The following is a 21955-nucleotide window of genomic DNA, read 5'->3' as shown; positions in this document are numbered from 1 at the left end:
AAAAAAAAAAAAAAAAAAAGAACACACAAGGGTTCTGGAATTCCAGGCTAACCTGGTTTTCACCCTCTTCAAAAAAAGAAGGAAAAAAAAAGGCAGGGAAGGGATATACAAAGGCATTTCTCATCAACTGCTAAATGGCCCAATATACTCGTAACCTTAGCTCTCTGCTTTATAGCAAGTGAGTGATGAAAACCTGATGGGACAGGCTTGCTAGCCACACTCCAGCGTTAAGTCACTGGGGTGCATTCCCAGAATTGGACAAGACTGTGCTTAAGTGGACACCTGGCAAGGGCATGGGCAGCAAGTGGAAATATCATTGTCTGGAAAGAAAGTTGAAAAAGATTAAGAGAAATTCTGATTAAAATTTTAAGAGGTGAAGTGCTGGCATGGTTCGGTTTTCTTGAAAAGCAGGAATCAGTTCCTGAGCTGGCTCCTGAGACGCTATTTAGGGATCTCAAAAGTAGAATCATTTAGAGAGCGACTTCTACAAGGAGTCCAGCTAAATCTTCAAAGACATAAAATTCCAGTCAGACGCAGGAAATTCTTAGGGGAATACAAGAATTTTATGAGTCAGAAGATAAAAATCCCCCAGAAAACCTAACTAAACTAATCTAATGAAGTAGTCACCAGGAAAGGAGCTTGATGAATCTGCATGTCACAAAGGACAAATTTAAACAAACAGGAAATTGAATAACCTGAATCTGTTTTYATTTTTACCTCCTTTTCTCTTTGAAGGTGCAAACCAAGTTGAGCACTGCAGAAGATGCTGCAGGGTCTGAAGGGACTACTCCACTTTAGATAAAGTCTCAATTTAAAATAAACGATTTTCCTGGCTTCCTTTAGCAAAGCCATTTTATTTATGATTCATTATTTGTATTATCGTAGACACCGGAGGCCCAGTGCAGTCAAGATCACTAATCATTGCAAAGACATACAGGAAAAGACCGTCCTTCATGTGAGGTTTATAACCTAAACCTTAGCTTCTTTCCTGGCAAGCAGAAGAAAAGCCTGAATTCTTCCCATTAGACACTTTACCCATACTGGCAGCTGGAGAGTTCAGTCCTAAATGACATAGCTAGACCTCTCCCAGCATCATACTGGAGAATTCAGAGGGATCCTCACAGCCCTAAGGGCTATTTCAAGACCTATCTATGTAAATAATATTATATGCAATTAACACTCTTCTCCATTATGTAATCAGCCATGGTTTAGATAAAAGGAAGGAAGAGTTTTACATTTGCATGGAATTTGAKTTTGGATGCCTTTAGTAAGGAGTGAGGAGAACATTCAACTTCCTTATTATAGATTCACATACTTAGAAAATATATTTTAGCAATTTGCATTTTACAAAGAGTGTGTTAGAATTCTTAAAACTACGAAGACTATAGAGAATTTTTCCTATGTTTCCAAAGTTATGTTTGCAGGAAATTAAAGCCCTTCTGTAGCTGAAAGATGAAAAGCTATGCAGAAGCAACTCATTTTATTTTATTTTATTTTTTCTTCACCACATTTTATGATTTCAAATGTCTTCAGTCTGGAATTAAAAAAGGAAAATTTTCTTTAAACAAGTCTTCCTTCAAAACTGGTCTGGATTAACAAGGCTTCATTACACAAATATCCCAAACAGTTAATTGTAATATTGATTTTTTTCTTCATTTTAGGAGTTGTACTAAAAATTTTAGACTAAAATGTACTGAAATAATTATATGAACTGAAAAATAAAACCTTCTTTCCCAAAAGACAACTCACTTGTCTCTCAGCTTCCACAGACTAATGTGCTGTGGTAGACAGTATGTTAGGCATAGACTGAACTGATTGCAAGCTGCTTTTATATAAATTTAGGACACTGCTTAGCTTCCTATCTGAACTGCCTGTCTGGATCCTCCTATTTTGGGTTGATTCTGGAGTCCACTTAAAATACTAATTGTTTATATTAAACAGACAAGAGAATGTGTGATGTATTTTAACTGTCAAAAGTGTTGTGAACAGCAGCAGCTGGAAGAAGAATGTTTAATTCACTCGGTTCCCCTCCAGCCTTTTAGAATCCTGCATCAGCAGTTAAATCTTGCTCTTGCAGGGAAAAAAAAGAAACATATATATAAAGTGGGTAGCACAGCAAAGCTTCCTCTATGGGGGAAAAAAAGAAGAGTTGTTAATATAAAAACTATAGCATTGTCATTACTAAAGCTTCAAAACAGAGCTTGTTGTGCTGATGCACCAGTGGAAGCTGTGCACGTTTTTGYAGAGAGCAACTCACACCGTGCAGTTGCTTTCTTATGCTGGTCTGCTCCCAGTTAGCTTCTTCCAGAGATCTGATCCAGGTAGCGAGAGGAGATACCACTTGAACCACCCACTCCCCAAAAGGAGTTTTGACACTATCAGTCACTGCAATACTATTAAAATCTTTGGCCAAATGTGAGCAGCATGTGTGGGACTGCGGACAAGGGCCCCGAGTGACCTCYAGGCAATTTAATCTCCCAGGGCATCCCAGACCCCTGCTCAGGAGATGTCCCCGCTGCTAACGGCTGCAGCGTAAGCTTGTGCGGGGAGCAGGGAGGCCCAAAATGAAGGATAAGCATTGYTATTTATGAGAGGTTAATTAAAGCCTTGCTAAGTAACAGCAACAAGCTATTTTCAGCAGCTATAAAATTTTCAAAAGCAGTAAAGATCCCGCCACAGTGCTATTACTTTGCATGCTTCCTTGAGGAAATGTTTGGAGCAAATTAGTTGCACACAAACAAATGATTGTTCCAACGTCAAGGCAAAGGAGGGCGAGAACSTGAGGTAAGGAGATGCACAGAGCTTGTGCAAACTGGAGTGCAGGTTTCCTTGGGAGGCCCTGACTTCTGGCACGTGGCTCTTTTGAGTGCCACGTTTACAGGCTGGATCCGGCCTGCTCGGAGAAGGAATCCCTCTTTTGTTCATCCCATCAGTCTTTTACTTGTCCGGTGGCCACTGGTGTACGAGTTGGAAAAATCAGACCTAACGAGGTGTAAAATAATGCCTCGCATTCAAAGGCAGCGCCGAACTTCGTTTCACTTTAATATTTATTTCAAAAGTAAACTCTGCTGAAGCCTTGCATAAATAGTGCCAAATGAGCTTGCAAGTCGGTCTGAACTTAGCGAAGCAAAGTCGCTTCACACCTCATACACACAACTGCTTATTGGGTTGCTCACTGTCAAAACTGCTGCCAAAACATCCTCGAGATGAAGCAAGTGGGGAGACAGAGGTAGGTCAGGTTTGAATGGAAGAGGAATTGTTAACAAAACAGACCTTGGCCAGGAGAAACACAGCCCGTGCCAGCTGAAAGCAAGCAAGAATAGCTAAGCTGAAAAGTAGCTGCATGTAGAGATTTTAATTCAGTTTGATTTTAATTTCATTTAATGTTTTTTACACCCTATGTGTCTACTTTTCTTTTTTGGCTGCTCCACTTTCTTTCTTCTTTGCGTTTATTTTTCTTTACACTACAGGAAATAGTTTTTTCCTTTTCACTCGGAAAGGCACAAAACTGTTTCTGAGCTCTCTTGAGCAGTCTGCGCTTAGCAGCACAAAAGCAAAGAACCAAAGTTATTGGGTTTCAGAGGAAGCTGTACAGAGATTTTGTTTAGGTTTGAAAGACAAGCTTGTGGTTCACTCTAATAGGAAAGYGCTACAGAGACTTTCACCAAAGAAGATAAAATGCAAAGTCTCAACCAGGAAATTTTCCATGAACTTTTTTTTTCTTAAAAAAACAAACATGAAGTGCTTATTTGCCAAAAAAAAGCAATGGTTTTCATGGGGATACTTCCCCTTCAACAGAGATGCACCCAGCACAGAACAGCCACTCATCTCCTGATGAGGGAATCCCATGGGAGCTGTAGCCCGGGGACATTCCTGCCGCTCTTCCAAGCTGCTTTGAGCATTTTGCATGCGAAGTGGAGCACCTTCAGCAGGAAAGCAGGCAGAGGATGCAATCAAGCAGCTTCCTGCCCTTCTCTTCCCCTCCCTCTGCCACCTTGGTCCTGCTGCTTCCTCAACATGCCCTGGCTCTGGTGCTTATCAAATTGTGTGAATAAARCTGAGCTCACTAAACTGGCCAAAAATTACTCAACTTTTTATTCAACTTTTTTTTTTTTTCCCCCAGGCTAACAAGCTCAAACAGCTAACTGAGAGGCCAAACAAGCACTGGAGGCAATGCAAGAAATGAGGTGAGAACATAGGGCAAGGGGTGAAAGACAGACAGAGATACTGTTCCTGGAGTCAGCAAGTTGTTAAATTGGCTCAGAGTTTTCTCATTGAACCTCAGCTTGAAAGGTGAAGCTGCAGTGTGGCGAACGCAGACCAGTGCCAGGCTCAGCGCTCTCTTCTGCCCAGCTTATTAACCTGGACCTGCAGATTAACTGAGATCTGTCTCCACCTAAGGAGAGTTGCTGCTACCAATAYCTTCCTCGCCCTCTTTTGAAAGCTTTCCTTTTCAATGTAATGGAGAAATCTGGAGATTTCCCAGTCTAACTCTCCAGGCAGTTTAATTCAAGCACTGTGGCAGTAATTTGGAGAGATCACCCACAGGAACCAAAGCCAAGCCCCCACCTCATAGTTAAGGCCACCAGAAGGATCAGAAATGTGCCCTGTGCTCTCGGTGTCCCTGCTGGAGCAGGGASGTTGGACTAGATCATCTCTAGAGGTGCCTTCCAACCTCAACCATTCTGGAACTCTGTGAAACAGCAGCAAGGGACTTTCCAGCTGCAAGGGGATCTTTTGTAGCTGGGGACTTTTCCTTCGTAGCAGCTAGAGGAGATTCCCTCTTCATTTGGGGCAGAGCATTAGCACTCASCCACCACCTGAGCTTCCCCAGCCTTTCAGCTACAAATAAAGGAGACAGCGACAGGGCTACCGGTTCACTTGATCACTTAATGTGGTGGCCTTGATTAAAAGAAACTCCACAGTTAGTTACAATAAGGGAAGCCCGCGTGTTGAGCAGCAATGCTGCTTCTTTGCACTAACATAACATCAGAGGAACGTGATTATAAACTGGCCACATGACCAATGTGTTTGATTAAAAAGCTGCTTGAGGTCAGTGTCTTTTTAATTGCAATAAGCCTTTTAGCTTATCTGAGGCAACAGCTATTGCAGTCCCACATCCAAACCCTTCAGGAATTCAGGAAGCAGGTTCCATTCCCTGGATTAAAGGACTCTTTCATAGTTGGTTGCAGGCTGGATCACACAGGTCAGGCTTTCTCATTTGCTGCACAAATTGCACAAGGGGGACTTCCTAAAAAAGATTCATCCTAAGGCTAACTTTGTAATCCCTCTGCTCCAACGATCTCAGCATTACAAAAGGCAAAGTATATGAATTTAGAATTTGAAATAAATCACCAGGGTTATTATCTGGGCGAAATCTTTTTGCCAAGAGCAGGTTGTTGGCACTTTCCAGGAAAGAGAAGGTACTTCACTTTTCACTCACTGAGCATGCTACGAGCTTGAAAAATCTGCTTGCTGAAGGAAAGCTACAGCCTGTCAGTTCCAAACTCTGCCTTGGATTTAACAAAATCTAACCTTCGGCACCAAGCTACCAAAATTCCGATCCCACAAACTCAGACCTTGTAAAATGTCACGATCCTACCTGAAGTGCAGTGTTTGTTCACGCAGGTTCCGAGCGGGCAAGGAGGATTTAGCAGCATGGCGAGAACGGGGCTGCACGGATGGGGCAGGGAAGGAAGGCCACATTTTTGCTAAGTTGTCCCCTCTTGACCGTTCACATGTTCATCAGATGGCAGCCAAAATAAAGCACTTCCTGACTGCAGAGCACTTTTAGCCTCTACAGAGAAGGTCTGCTTTGAGCTGTTTAAAATGGATTGTTTTAAACTCGGGCCTCCAGGTCTCCTGGCACCCAGCAGTGTTTGCAGGCAGCCCCCCCTTCTTTGCGTGCTCCCCCACTTCTTTCCAGCACCCCAAGAAGCTGATGTGCACCAATGGCTTTAAATGCTCCCACTGTAATTGTGTCACTCCGGGCGTTCTCGGTAGAATTCCTTCCTATAAAACAACTAAAAAGGTAAAATACAGTCCAAAACTCCACAGGAGAAGAACAGAGCCAACAGCACAATCAATTCYGACACATGCCTTGGTTGCTGTACCACAAGTGTGAAGCACATCATGGAAACCCCAAAAACACCTTGCTGCAGAGCAAGCAAGTACATCTGGCCTTAGGGCAGGACCTAGAGGTCCTGGGCATCTTAGAGCCACACTCCAAAAGGGCCTTAAAATGCCCTTCCCTGCCTTGCAGACATCTTGAGGACTCACAGGTTTTCATTAGAGGCCACATGTGACCTCAGTTTGAGAGCCCTGCCTGCAACCTCATTAAAACAGTTGCACTGTTTGCATGAGGCACCGTCATATTTTATGCAGAGGAAGAAAGGATTCTTGCTCCTTTGTATTCAAAGCAGCCTCAGTAGCCAAATTTCAGTATTCAACTTCTACGCTTCCATGTCCAGTACTGCTAGATGTTTTGTACTAAATCTTATTTTAAATACTTTTTGTACCCTATGCTACAAAAAATGCTAAGTCTAAAATACTTGCAAATTAAAGACCATTTCTGAGGAAGACCTGAAACAAGCTGAGCCCCTTCGGAGAGCTCTGGGTAGGACAATTGACTATCCCTATTGTTACCATTCCCCAGGGTCACCACAGGGCTCGGCTTCTTTGTGCCAGGCATCACAGGAAAGAAAGACTGTCACAGCACCATGTAGTCATCTAGGAACCTAGGAATCCAACCCCTGCATGCCAGTAACTAAGCATCTAACTAAACAGGGCCTGATTTTCAAGTCTGAGTCTGAGTATTTGCTTTTAGCTTCTTTCTAAATCATAAAATGATCTTAAAAATCCAGACCAGAAAGCTTCCTACAAATTCTGGTCAAATTTTGCATATCATTTAGGCTAAAAAAAAAAAGGAAAATATTTGGAGATTATTCTCAATAACTCAAATGCTTTTCAGTCTTTGTTTTAAAGCATAGGCTTCAAACATTTGTTTGAAAAGTTTTCTTACTCAAATCAATTTATGTTAAAAAAGATCCAAGGGATACACACCTTACACCACTGTTTAGGGCTACACTGAAAAAAAGGCTTTTATTTTCACTTGTCAAATTGAAGCAAACATGGGAGTCCCCACCCTGGTAAACTGCAGGTAAACTTCAACCTTGTGTTAGCATCTCTTTCTGCCATTCCTGGGTTTAAAAATCTACTTTCCTATGCCTATGATGATATTTTTCATATTTTTTCTTTGCTGATCTTTACTAGACCTTTTAAAGATGTGTATGGACTTAAATAAACATCAGCTGATTTCCTGAAAATGCAGCATTTTACTGTCTCAACTCTTGCTTTGAATGCTTTTAAAATGGCTGCTATCACTCGAGTTCTCTAAGGCCCCACCATTCATTAGTTTTACAAAAGGCTCGCACAAATAAACACATAATGTTGAACTATCTACATAAGGATGGGAAGTTTCTGTTAATATAATCTAAATTAAAAGTAGAGTGTCTTCACGATTTAGGCAATTTTATTCTTTATTCTGCACTGAAGATGACATTGAATGGCCTTCACTTAGTAATCTTCCCAAATTTGAAGAAAAACTGTTGCATTCTTTCAGCTTCTTTAACACACTGTCATTTTTCAAGTATGAAGTAACTCATTCCCATCCTACTGCTAAAGCAGAACTGCCTCTTGTCATACACGTGATGATATTATTGTCCACATCCATCTGTGCAAGGTTTAAGCCTTGCACGGGCCAATACAGATGATGAAAAATTTTAAAAATGTGCCAGAGCCACTGGCAAAGGAGCAAAAGAAATACACTGTTACTGCTATTGCTCTTACAAATTATGAGAAACTCATTAAAGCTCAATCATTTGTGGATGGGCAAAAAAAATCTCATAGGCAACATGCCAGTGGAATCTCGTGAGTTTGAACTTCCAGAGTTTCCCAATAACCCCTGTGCTGTGAGAAGGAGGGCAGTGGGGGAAGGGATGGACATTTGATCACCCCTTGGTTGATCAAGGAGGATCAGACCAGCTCAAAGCCAACGGTGTTGAGATGAAGGTCTTTGCCTTAATAACTGCTGCCCAAACACAGTCAAGTTGCTTTCCTACTGGGTGCCATATGAGTGAATCATAGAATCACTGAATCCTAGAAACACTATGGTGGGAAAGGACCTTCAAGACCATGGAGTCCAACCATTCTCATAAGAAGACCTGTGTGGAGCCTTTCCAGGTGGCACGGAAGTGGTCGTGTACCCTCTCCCTCCTCTACAGAAGCAAGAGGTGAGGAGGAGAGCTTGTCCCAGAGGATAGTCTTCCCTTGTATTGCCTGGCCTGGAGTAGGTCATTTGGATACAGACCTTCACTGGATGAGGAACAAAGGAGAACATGAAAGCACGCATCAATATATCATTAAAGAAATTACTTTTATGGGCAAGAGATGAATGATCCTGAGAAAATAAGGCCCAAAAGAACAACAACTTTCCTGTGAGGGTGCCAGAGCCCTGGCACAGGCTGCTCAGGGAGGCTGTGGAGTCTCCTTCTCTGGAGATCTTCCAAACCCGCCTGGATGCCGCCCTGTGCCCCGTGCTCTGGGTGTCCCKGCTGGAGCAGGAAGGTTGGACTAGATGATCTCTAGAGGTCCCTTCCAACCTCAACCAGTCTGCGATTCTGTGATTCTGCGAGAGTTAAGGTTACACTTCTTGTGCCCATTTTGCTACATTTTTACGAGTCAAGAGTTTGCTTTTTTTCCCCCTATACTATGGTGCCTGGAGGCAGTGCRGCAAAAGCAGCTGCCAACACAGATGTCAACACCATGGCATTCTTCAGTAAAATGCAGCCTTGCTTAATCACACTGCTACAGCGGCACAGGAGAAAGTGTGTCATTGCTGCACAGCAAAGGAAGAATCTCAGACATGCAGAAAGTAAAGAAAATAGAACATTTTAAATAGAGAATTCCTGCAATTCTCACCTCCAGCCAAAACAGTTATTTGAGTGAGCAATGGCAATGTACCTTCACTTTGCTGCTGTCCACTAACACTGATACTAGCTCTTTCAACTMCATGTTTCTCACCCAAGAATGCATGATGTATTTATAAAACACACTTACCAACTTTTTCACTTTTGACAATTCTTGCTCATTATTCAAGAGAAAGCAGAAGAAAACTGATGCAATACCCTGGGGTTATAATAACTGAAGCAACAAAGACAGAATCTGCTTTGAAGAAAGGTAAGGTAAAAGAAGGAAAACAAAAGGAATACAAGAAGGACAGAAGCTGAAGTAACCACAAGCAAACTCATAAATACACTCATAAATATACTGTGCTAAGCTCTGTGTACAGGTGGTTTGCTGACACCCAGCAGAAGAAAACACAAGTAACTGGGTAGATTTCTTCTTAAATTTATGAAATCTCTCCACTCCTCCACAGCAGCAGCTGTGCAAAGTGACATGGGGATTATACTGACCCATCCCCAGTCTCTGCACATCCATTCCACACGGAGATAATCTCCCCTATCTTACCCATCAGTTACATGTGTAGACTACTTCTGAAGTCCAGGAGCAGAGATGGGCACTCACACGGGTGACTCAGTGCACCTCCCACAGACTTCTCCAGCAGAAGGAAGGAAGTCCTCACTGAGGATGTTCATCTCTTCCTACTGACTATAGATGAAGGGCAGGTTAYTATCATAAAGTAGACAGATAGCTAGAGTTGGAAAAGATGATCCCACTTCCTTTGATAATGGTAATAGCTTGTTTAAAATATCCCCCCAAATAAAATCCTGCTCTTTCTCCGCAGAAAACCAGATTATCTAAATAACCAAAGTCTTTTGTTTGCTACGGTTGGTAAAGACTAATGCTAAAGAAAATGGATAGAAAATCAGAACAATCAAGCAATTTGGGGATGTTGTTATGCATCCTGCTCGGAGTTCTAGGCTTGTTTAGTCCAACACAGGCAGTGTAGCCGAGGAAAAGGGTGGGAATGCTTAGCCTGTAAAGAAGTCTAGGAGGGAATGCCAATGGCACATCAAACCATCAGGAACAATAGTGCAACCTCTTCATGGAAGAGRAGGTTGCCAAGATTTTTTAGATCAGATCACATAAGGATGCAATTCTTTCCTTGCCAAAATACCTTCAGTATTTCACTAATTTAATTCACTGTCATCTGGTTTAGGACTTGATCGTGCTGTCCTTACTCRCGTAAATCTCAGTGCAAATTTTGTTTGATTTAAACTGGTAGCATTAGACTTCATTTGGTGCCCTGACTTAGGACTTAATCCCGAGCAGATGGGTGTTCACATGTGCAGTGGCAGTTGCAGTGGTCTGACACAAACTTGTCTACCATTACATCTTAAATGCTGTGGTTGCCACTAAATTAAGTCAACAAAAGACAAATTAATGTTCTTTGCTTCATACGCAGATCAACACTGTAAAGATTTTAATGGTGAACGCTGAACATTCAAGTTTGATTAAAAGCAGCTTGCATTTTTCTTTCTACCCTTAGTACTACAAAATCTGAAATCTAGTTTTGATAGCAGACTAACACATGAACGTAGTAAAAGGTGACAGATTTCTCCTATGGTTTCTTACTAGTCATAACTTTACAGTTTTATGGCAAGGAAAGAAAAATATGAAATATTTTCATCCTTATTGATTTTTTTCATTAATCATTGAGTTTGTAGGCTAGTTTGTAGTCTAATGGTTAATGATTTTTTTTCAGGTAATAGTTCTTTATCCAGGTTCAGCTAATGTTTTTGATATCATTCTCATCAGCTTGTACATAAAAAAAAAACAAGTGCTTAAGATCTTTTTTATAAAMCTCTCTTGAAGGGTGATGAGGAGACCCTTAGCAGAGACTCAAGAGGGACTTCTAGAATAAGTGAGGAATTTACTGACTCAGAGTACATTCAAACACATTGGGAAGGAGATATAGCTTAAAAAGTAATTATTTCCTAAGTGAGGAAAGTGTATTTGTCTTGAGAATGCRTTGTACCAAATGCAATATATATTAACAAACGGCTTATCTTCAGTGATAGACGTAATCTCTTCAGTGATTGCAAGGTTCCATCTCTTTSGTTTCCTCTCATTTCCCCCCTAAAAGCAGTATTATTTCCTCCGTATTGGAAAACACTATAGAGCTGATCCCTAGCAAATGTGCAACATCTTTAACTCTAGTGGCCTATGCAAGGGATCACACTGCCCAGTTTCTTTCAAGATTCAAACTGATTTCATGATTAAGTTGTCCTGACCAGGACAACTTAATATTCTTGAGACCCTACTAGGTTAAGTATCATCAACATTTGCAAAAGCAACTTTTTTTTTCCTGAAATTAATGCACGARTGAATCATTCATGAGATGAACATGTCCTGCTTTCCTAGATTTGTGTCATTGACAGGCAAATCAGTCTTCAGAAGATTTTAGAAGTTTGGTAGTATCTCAGTATTTTCTGCTGCACATGCCTAAGCCCTCAGACCTTACGTCTCATGTAATGAAGACTTCTTACATATAGTTTCCATTGCACTGTTATTACCTATTGGCCTTCAACGCACAAATACAGACCCTTATCTATAGCCACAGACATGCATTCCGAGCAGAAATCATGCAGTTCAACTAGGTGAAGGATCTGGGCCTGGGAAGACCATTTGCATTGACTCCATGTCTTCTGCATAAAACCCCAATCCCCTTGACACAAATTTCCTGGTATTGGTGACTGTGTAGGCAGAGTGAAAAACGGCCGTTCAGTCGAGTGCTGCCTTTTACATTACTTAGCAGAGAGCCCTCTAATATAACTTCATTTGCTGAGTCTAAAAGGGGATACTTTAACAAGGCCACCCGTGATTTGATTTATGGCAGCTCGGAGAGGTGAACTCAATTGCGAAAGTGTTTCCATTACACTGGGCCTTACACGTGCTCCATAGGAAGAGACAGCTCTTTCCCCGAAACACCTAGCAGTGCAAACAAAGCAGGCCAATGATGGGCAGGAGGAAAAGGGCGCAGAGAAAAAGCCCTTTGCCAAGGTAACATAACCAAAGGATATGCTGAAACAAGGTACAGAATCAGTGGCTGCCCATTCCACATTAAAAATATTCAGAAGTTGTCCAAACTACACTCAGATATGCACATAGCAGCTACCTATGTGCAGCCATTTGGATGCTGATAGCTTCTGCACCGGGAGGTAGTAGAAACCTGAAGTGTTCTTGTGTCCTACAGAATTCTTAGTTTCTGGAATCAGTGAGCTAGTATTGCATGTTGGCATTCCTCAAAATCTCTGCCAACGTATGTATAAGATGCAAACCGTAACACTCTACTTAAAAATGWATTATAGTGCAGTTTCCACATTACAAAGTGGACAGGCAGTTTTCTTTCCCACTTTAYGGTTCATATGAAGAGCACTAATAAAGCAATGAAATAATACAAGTCACTTGAACCATGCATGATATGGGTAAGTTGCATGTGAGTTATATAAAGCTTTCAGTGAGCCAGAGCTGTGACCAAAACCTATTTGCTTCTTTGTTACTGTGGTTTCCCTTGCAGATACTTCATTTTTGACTAATTAAATAGCACTATGGTGAAGTTAATTAGCACGTTTAGTCTGTAATAGGTTTAATGTAGTAAGTGAATTTTCTTTTGAAGAGAATAGAAAAAAAGGTCTTTACACTCTTTATGAGTTGTAAGTGTAGGATAATTTAAGAGTATGACCAAAAGTCTCCTAACCTGTCTGCTGAACAATACTGCAATACAAGCAGCTCTTGAAAAGTAACTAGGTAGCCTTGCTCAGTAGAAAGCTGCTCAATGATTAACAGGTCTAACCAAGCATCGCAACATCTTTGTCCCAGCTCTGCAGGACACTGAAGATGTCACACTGCCCCGTGATACTCACTTGAAAGAGAAATTTGATGATTAACATAAAAAGTTCCAGAAAAGAACAAATCTATCTGAAGCAATTCCACTTCTGACAAAAAAAAAAAAAAAAAGAGCCAAATTACTTCACAGTTTATATTATAATTTCATTGAGGTACTGTGGTCTCCAAGTCCATGTAATAAAACCACGATTTATGTATCATTCATGTCTTCTAGAATGACTTTTGCCAAATTGTTTCTCACAGACTTTTAAAACTATCTACAATGAAAGAAAAAGCAGAAAAGAAGGTTTTCTCTCCTAAGTTTTAAATGGTATGAATATTCTCCTAGATAAATCTGATTAAGCCACTTACATTAATGATATTAAAATTACAAACCTAAAGTGAAGAATTTCTGTTACAGGAACAATTTAAATATATCTGCAAATATCTCAGCAAGATCCTCAGCACGTGAGAAGAAAAAAGCAGCAATGATTATTAAAGTATATGGAAGACAAAAGTAGCAAATTGTCTTTGATGATATTATATTCCTGGATCCTTGAGCAGAGCCCTTTGATGCATAGTTCCCACAACACAGCAGAAGGCAGCTCTTCAGAACCAGTGGCAAAACGAGTATGTTTGCTCTCTTACAAGGGTGGAACCTTCTTCAGTAGCTGCACCCATAATAAGCATAAAAACATTTTTTTTTTGTTTTTTTTTTTGAAGGAAGGGAAGGCATATACTACTATTCAAGAGAAAGTGCAAAATAGAAATTACACAAATTTTTTAAACAGAAAAATTTAAGCCTGTTGCAAGTCTGATTAAGGACACTTGGCCTTCAGYTGCTGATTCAAGATCTAGTTTATGGAAGTGAACAGGCTTCCTACCAAACTACTTGGGACAGTTGAGAAGAATCATGCCAGTGACAGCAAGGACTAGCAAAGCCCAGTCGTGAATAAGATGAACAGAGAAAAAGAGACATCTGCAATTGCAAAGTCAGTTATAAATTTGGAGTCCTTGGGTAAATGAATGTCTTCTTCAAAAATCCTAGATAAACAAGCTCCTCTGCAAGCTTGCAATGTTTTCAGTCTGCTCTCCACAAATTAAGACACTGTGCTGTATGTTGAACTGCTAGAGATGTGAGACATGAAAGAATGGTGATGATCASTTATCCCAGTCAGGGCTAGCACTGGCACGTATTTCACTGAGATATATCAGATAGATGTCCCAGTCATCTACATTCCTAATCAGGTTGTACTAAGGCCCTGAAAACATTCAACAGATGGTTCAGCCTGCATCTGGGCTTAAGGCCTCATCCCACTGTTAAACAAATACAGCGGGCTGTGCTCTCCAGCCATTGCAGCCTTCATCATCTGCTTGTAGAGCTGTTAATGCCAAGGACAAAATAGCACTAACAAATAATGACAAGTAAGGTATTAGGAACTGCTCTTTTGTTTAGGTAGCTTCTCTCTCTCCTGTGTCACAGTGCCAGCTTTGCACTCCTTCAAGAATCTATACATGGGTGGTAACCAAGGAGAGGGAAATAATCCTTCCTAGTAGTAAAAGACTCAGGAAGGTCATCTGCCCAAGAATCACTCATCCAAAAAGCAATGAAGCAGCCCTTTTCCTCAGGAGTTCTGCTGATTTTGCCACTTTCCCTCTTACAGACTCTGCAAGTAATCCCTTTGCCTTCTTACATTATCTACTTGGGTTGTAGGGTGATGCTGAAGTGTCCGTTTGATTTTGTCATGAACGCCGACTATCTCTTCTGCTGCCCCACGTTTCTGGCACTGCTCAGCCTCGCTAAGAAGAAATCAAGAATTAGTCTCACACAACCTGGCTGCAGTTCCTGGATGAGGAAGCTAGCACTGATCAAGCTTAGGAACTGATTTGGTAGCCTGCATGCGGATCTACCATGCAGCTGACAGGTATTACTAAGGGCTCTGCTGCTTCAAGGTCTTCGGGTTTCCAGCCAGTTAAGTTTCTCTCAGGCTTCTGCAGTAGCGAGGGTCAGCAAGCAAGGCTCRCTTTCAAGTGGCCTTTTGATTTTTCCTTTTTTCCTCAGGAGTTCATTGTGCTCTTAATGGTTGGACTGATGACTTTCATATAATGGATCTGATGACAGGTTAGGGGAAATCAGGGCTGATACTGAGAGTTTGGAAAGTCTCTTGCTGAACATCTGGAAGTATTGCCAAGAGGAATTTACTAGAGGAGGAAGACATCTGACCACCCCCAATCTCACAATTTTCTTCAAGTGTTCCCTAACACCTGTGCTGAATCATGTAGCCTAACAAGTTAGTACAGTGTAGGAGCCACATTAAGGGAACAGTATCAGTAAACAGAAGAGGAGAGAGAAGAAAAGTTTGGAATTTTTATGGGGAGGGAGGGATGGCGGCAGTGTGCAAGGCAGAGGACATGAAGATACAGACATTCTGGTGGGAAAAAATGATGTGCAGAGAGGGGAATCAAACTGCAGAGTCACTAGTTGCCACTGTGATTCCAGACAAGGCAGGCAAAGGAAATTCCAGAAACGGCTGGGGGCTCCTTGTCTTGCTTTGTGTTTGACTGCTGGGGCGGCAGGGATCCAACAAAAGCTACTGTCTCTCGGGACAGCCTTTAGCTGCACGGATAGCTGGTATAGCTTAATTCCTGATGTTAATTAGAGTGTTTTCCAAAGTACTTACCAAAGAGTGATAGAGAATCACACACTTACACTGCGTACTTCACTTAATCCATGCACAGGCACAGTTCAGCCAAGAAGGCAGACACAAGAACTGCTTTTGGAGAAGCATCTCTTTTCTGCGAGAGGGGCAAAGCTACCTCAGCAAACAGCGAGGGATGCAGCTGGAGACCCTGGGATGCTCTGCTCCCACAGGGCAGAGCTGTGTTTCCCCGGCACGGCGCTTCCCTGACTCTCGCTTGTGACACCCTGCGGTCTCCGGCTTCCTCCGTGCCACCATCTGAATGACACAGTCACAATAGAGACTCCACTGGAGTCCAAGGGTTATTGTCCGGGGATTTATCCCCTCCTTTCAGGACAAAACCACACTCAAATTTCCTCCCCTTGGCAGTCGCACTGCCTGCACTATCACTTGTGGATCTCAGGGCATGCCTCCCCAGCAACATGCATGATATATCAAATATTACAGGAGGTTCCCCAAGAACTCCAGCCTTCCCTGTAGGCAGCAGGAAACTCATCGCCATTATTCGTGATGAGAAAATCGTTTGAATTTTCTGTGCTTATTTTCTGTTCCTAAACTGGGTTTAACAAAGTTCAGTGGCAGTTTTTGATCCTGATGAGTCTGGAACGTTATCAAATAGTGTTATGATTATCATGACCGACTTTTCTCTTTATTAAAAAAGTCCTTCTTTAACTGATAAACCAGTACAATTCTCACATTCTAACACTCACTTTCATCAGCCTAGTACTGCTCTGTAACAGCAAACCAGAGCTTCCCAAAATCTAACCAAGCACATATACTACACACATTTTAGATAACACCAAAATACCACTAATTAGAAGTAAATTGTTTCGATTTTGTTCCTTATGGTCTGCTTGTTTCATAACAAATTCCCCTGAAGATCTTTAAAAAGAATATCTTTCTTACCTTTTTTTTTTTGCTGCCGCTGAATATTTTTTTAACTTTATTTTCAGTACTAGTGAAATCCATCATATTATGACAAGAAACCAAAATTGTTTCATTTCATAAGATCCTCTAACAGCATGAAGCTAACCCCGTGGTCTTTGAGAAAGAAATTCTGCCAGCTATGGGTGTATAAAGAATCAGCAGAGAAAAGTTTCTCAGACAGAATGGTTAGTCATGATGTGAAGAATGTGTGTCCCCTACAGATGTTATAGCTATTTATATGATAAATCCCAATCATCAATATGGGAATTTTACAGCTTTCTTTTAAGTTAATGCTCAAGTTTGAATTAATCTTCTTTTGACAATGTTTGCCTAATATTTCAGTGTTGAGCAATATTTCCAATTTTTTTCATTTACAGTGAGCCTACTGGGCACTTTTAAAGCTATATTCCAGACTTCATACTTGCTTCAAAAGGACTTTTTTAATTCTTCAATATTTCACACATACCTCTAGGAACATCAAGGGCAGTAACTACTGAGAAATGCTTAATAAGAGCACGTCTAGACTTGCAAGTTACCTGGAATTAACATTAGGGGTGAATTCAGAGCACAGGGCAGATTCTAGAATAGTTCCCTACACAAACACAGCCATTCTAGAATAAAATGAACTCATTCTGAGGTTTAACAGTTAGCTTGAACCGCTTTGAGTAGCACGAGCTAAACTAAAACACGCCAGGTTTGTTCCAATATGACAGCATTTACCCTGTAATTGAAAGACAATTCTGTGTCCATTTGGAAGTGAGTATCTTCCTATTATGAGCTGAAAAATACAGAAAAAGAGAGGAGGAAAAGCAGCCAACACAGCAGTCCTGTGTTCATATGTCATGTATCTATATGCTGMTGATGATGATATATAACCATATCTATATAGCTATGTAATAAATATATACAAATATACACACACACACGTATATATGTGATTGTATGTGTATATATACAAATATATAGTGTGTCTGTATGCCTATACATACATATACACATTCACACAGGAACATCCATAAAATTCAAAATAAACAAAGACAAAAAGGTGGCTGTTTTCTAGCTTTTGGCAATCAAAATAATTGCAACGTTAAAGATTTCCAGRTTAAACTTCATAAAATTTCCCAACTGCAGTTCCTAACCCAGCATATCTGCCTCCAAAGAGACCCACAGTTTGCTTGCCATGCTCTGCTCCAGATATGAGCCACAGATCCATACACCTATTCCCACAGGATCAGTAGGAGGGCGATTGGGCTTGTCACCTGGTTTTGGTTAAATCAGGAAAGGGGATGGCAAGTTTTTTTGCTGAAGAAACAATGAAAATGATATGATAAATGGGGATCTCAATTCAACTGTGTGAAATCTATTGGAAACAAGCTATAAACTCTAAGGGCTCACACTACTAATCTATCAAAAAGAGCTTCTTAGTGGGATACCTGAGCTATAAAGGGAAGGTTTCTACACAAAGACAACGCTGGGCTTTTTGTTTGTTTTATTCTTAGAGTCTCTGGCCATAAATACAGCTCTAGGTTATGAACTTGCTGTGATTTCCCTTTGTTAAAATGCTATTTTCAGCAYATGTTCTATCTGCTTTTGCTACTATCTTTTAACAAATTATCTGCGGATGTGAGATGCAAAAGTGTAACTGAAAACTGGTAATAATAGATTGCTCAACCTCAAAAATGCTTTGGTCTAAATATAACATCCTGGGGGCAAAGAGCAAAGCCAGACCGGCACAACCTGTCACAACCTGGTCCCACAAAAGCACCAGTGATTCATGAGGGATCTCCAGGAGAGGGGAGCATGTTGCAGAGGTGCCTGGGCCAGGGTCCCCTCATAGGAGACACTGGAACTATTCAAACCAAGAACTTTTCCAGGGATTTAGGGGGAAGAGATCAAAAAGCTTAGATTAAAAAAAAAAAAAAAAAAAAAAAGCAGGAATAAATCTACAAAATTCCTCAGCCCCAGACACTCCCACACGGTATCACTGGTGATATACAAAGCACTTTGAAGTGGAAAGCACAAGGCTGAAAACTCCTGTTGACATTCGTGATGCCTGGTGTTGCCGCTCAGCAAAACCGAGTTAGTCACATGCTGCAGAGAATCCTGATGCAAGYCCAGAGAATATTTAGGGGTAACAAAAAAGAGTGGAGATAGAGAAGATTCCGGCACTTTCGTGCTCATTTAGATTTACTTATCTTTTTTTTTGTGGTGTGCGTGTGTACGTSTCCTACTGCAAACAGTCTTTACTTTCAAATCTCATTACAACCTCTACAAGCTCTGTGCTCATGGGGAGGCAAAGCTCTGTCAACAAGTGCTCATAAGGCCAGAGTCCCAGCCCTGTAAGGATCATGCTGGCRAGCACCTTCAGGGAAGGCAGGCAGAGTAACTCTATTCCTGCAAGTCTTTGGCTTCTCCAACATCTCTTCAGCCTGCATGAGCTCAAGGAAAGAAGATGGAAACAAATTTAAAGCCCATATTTGACCTACAAAATCTGATCACGGAGGTCTGGTGMCATCTACTGAGCAGGGGTTTGTCTTAGCTATGATGGTGCCAAAGACCTTTGTGCAAAAGTTTTATAGATGCAGTTCACTTCCTAGGAAATAGAGSCCTGCCTTCCTTCCCTGCCAAGCCTGTCACCTCAGGAGATTGGCAGGCAGAATATGGCATGTAGCTAGAGTGCTGCTTCAAAGGAAAAAGTCAGAAAACAAGAGCCCCTGACTGYAGCATAATCCACAGAGCAAATGGAACATTCTCATCTCAACAGAAAAGTGAGCTGTTTCACATCTCCACGCCATAGTTCTGGCAACTCTATTAAAAAAAAGGAAAAAAAAAAAAACCACAAAAAGAGGGTGATGGCCAAATCTGTGTGAAGCTGTCCTCCCCTTGTAAAACTGTGTTGTCGAGATCTAAGAAGCAACCTTAGCATATAGTTCATTCAAGCAATATTTAAAATGAGTAACCTCAAACTCACAGATTAAAATCACAATAGAAGCAAGATGACTCAAGTATACCAGAAAAAGGATTTCTATAAATGCTTCCTGCTGTAGGTTTTACTCCCATATAGCTCCAAAGATAAAATCTACTGTGGAATGAGAGGAAAGAATAATATCTCACAATGCAAACCCAAATCATGCTGTAACTGGGATAAAAGGAAACTTAACTATTTCATAAATGCTCTGATTAATATATATGGTAAAATTCATATCATTCTAAGCAATCGCAATCATTGCATTAAGGAAATCATATAAAGAAACATTGCCCTAAGTAAAAGATTGCCATAATAACATGAGGTTTGCTGTTTAAAACAATCTTTTCATCCTAACACAAGATTTATTTTGAATGACCTTTTCAGGCAACGGACATGTCAGCTGGTTTCAGCAGGACAGGCTACTCTTAATGTACTAGTGTTTAACTTTAAGGAACACCCAAGAAAAAGGAGCAAGTAACAGCCTGGCATCAGGACCTCTGTTTTTTCCCCGACTGCTTCCCTGTTTGCTGTCCCGTTGTTTTTGTCTTGTTAGATMCACATTAACTTGTTAAACTGACCTTCACTTCCCTCCCCATCCCTACAACACATTAAAATTCTTTAAAAAGACAACTTAGAGAGACTGCCTTTTGGTAAACCTCCTAGCGAGCACTCTACAGACTGGTCTGGCACGCAGTGTGTACATGCATCTGTCACGAAAATTCGATGACAAATCATCTGCTTCCCAACAGATAGGCTGCACTGACTTCAAATTCCCATGAAAACCTTTGTCTACCAGGAGGAAGGATATTCTTCTTTAAGGCAGTGATCTTTCTCAAACTTCACTTCAATCCTCCACTTGCTTTAGTTTGCAGTATCATTTATTTGCACAATAGTTTTTTTTTTTTTTGGATCAGTTAAAGCCTGTCAAAAGATACATCTTCCTGATCATCTTTGGGGAAAAAAGTAAGAAGACAGGAATTAATGAGGGGAAGGAAAGCAAATACTTCACCAGTAATGACACTGTTTTTAGGTCRTCATAAGTGAAGATCCTTTCTAAGACTGACCTACCCCAGTTTATTTAAAATTAAATTGAACTCGAACTGATAAACTACTCTTCTGAGATTAACCATGCAGCAAAGAACTGAAAATCTAAACATACCTGAATTGGAGTCAAACTTTGTTTCTGACCTGCAAAGGAAAATATAAAGATTGTTAAGTTACAAGAACCGCTTTATGCTAAAGAAGTCATTTGACAGATTAATCTCCCACCCTGCAAATATTTTATTAAATAAGATAGTTTCCCTATGCATGTCAATATTGGATATATTCAAGGTCATCTGCTCCTTAGTAATATGTCTTATCTTTGATATTTTGATTTTCTTACGAAGTATCTCTACAAAAAACATTTGTAAAAGACTAATCACAAAACACATCCAGAAAATATAAATTTTAAACCAGGATTGAGTTACATGTTGTGAATAACAGCTGTTCATATGAAATAAATGCTGCTTTAATTCATTTTCATTTTAAAAAAGTCATTAGCAGAATTGAATTTATTCAAGAATGTTTCCAAGCTACTTGTGAAGCAGATACCGTTTCATTTATGTCACATGTATTGTAACCAGGCATCTGTACTTAGTTGAACAACATCCTATAAGGGTTTTGTTTGTGAGTCTCCTTAATTTACTCACTCTGTACATATGAATACGTGGATTGATTTTCTTAAAAGTGGAAAAAAAGGTGAAGGGAGGTGGAAAAGAGGGAGAGAGGAAGGGAGCCAGACCTAAATTTTAACTTGTTTTAAAGTCTGTGCAAAAAGACAATGATGTGTGCATTATGCACCATTAGCTCTGGTCGTGCACTGCAGATTTTTCCCTCTCTAACAAGCAGCGTTTTCTTCTAAGGGCTTAGCACTTAGCAAATGAACCCTATAACCTGTATATTTAATAAAGGGAAGAAAAAATTAGCCCTTGTGGGAACATCATGTTTCAGATATAGGTTAATAATACTTGTAAATGTCGAAGCCTTTGAAGATCTCAATTCAACTGTGGGAAACCTTAAGTTGGGTAATTACTCTCAAGATGCTGCTGATGTGCTGTCAAGCAGAATTAACCCTATGGCGAGGCCTATCTACCCAGCCTGCTCCAGGCCAGCTTTGTCTACACGGAGCTCGCCGAGCAATTAGCGGGCACGTTTATATTGCACCCTAACAAGCCCTCGCGCACGCGGTCGGGGCTGCGGCAGCGGGGTGCCCGCTCGGGCCAGCGGGAGCCCCTCTTCAACCACGTTACTCTGGCAGCAAAACGCACTTCCCCAGGCAGCCAAAGGAGGAAATACAACGTGGGATCCCTTCACGCTGCACCCACAGTGGATGTATCTTTGGAATTTACAGCCCTTTCCCTTGGCAAAAACAGTAACTGAAACTTAAGGACTAAGCAAAGGGGTTTTTTTTCTTCTATTTTTGTAAGTTTGTACATGCGGGTCTATTTTATACATATTGCATATATTCGTA

The 21955-nt window shown here is 40.8% G+C and overlaps 1 protein-coding gene across 1 annotated transcript in view; it reads right to left on the bottom strand.

The window, feature by feature from the left end:
* MSRB3 (methionine sulfoxide reductase B3) overlaps nucleotides 1-21955 on the bottom strand; it is a 66217-nt gene that overhangs the window by 18286 nt on the left and 25976 nt on the right. Inside the window, exon 4 of the mRNA XM_026052802.1 lies at nucleotides 20603-20631. Coding sequence (XP_025908587.1) covers nucleotides 20603-20631 — 29 coding nt within the window. The remainder of the gene's footprint in view (nucleotides 1-20602; nucleotides 20632-21955) is intronic.

This window comes from Nothoprocta perdicaria, unplaced genomic scaffold (assembly GCF_003342845.1).
Source record: "Nothoprocta perdicaria isolate Ctin4 unplaced genomic scaffold, notPer1 scaffold_91, whole genome shotgun sequence".
Taxonomy (NCBI): Eukaryota; Metazoa; Chordata; class Aves; order Tinamiformes; family Tinamidae; genus Nothoprocta; species Nothoprocta perdicaria.
This window is presented reverse-complemented; position numbering and strand designations above follow the sequence as displayed.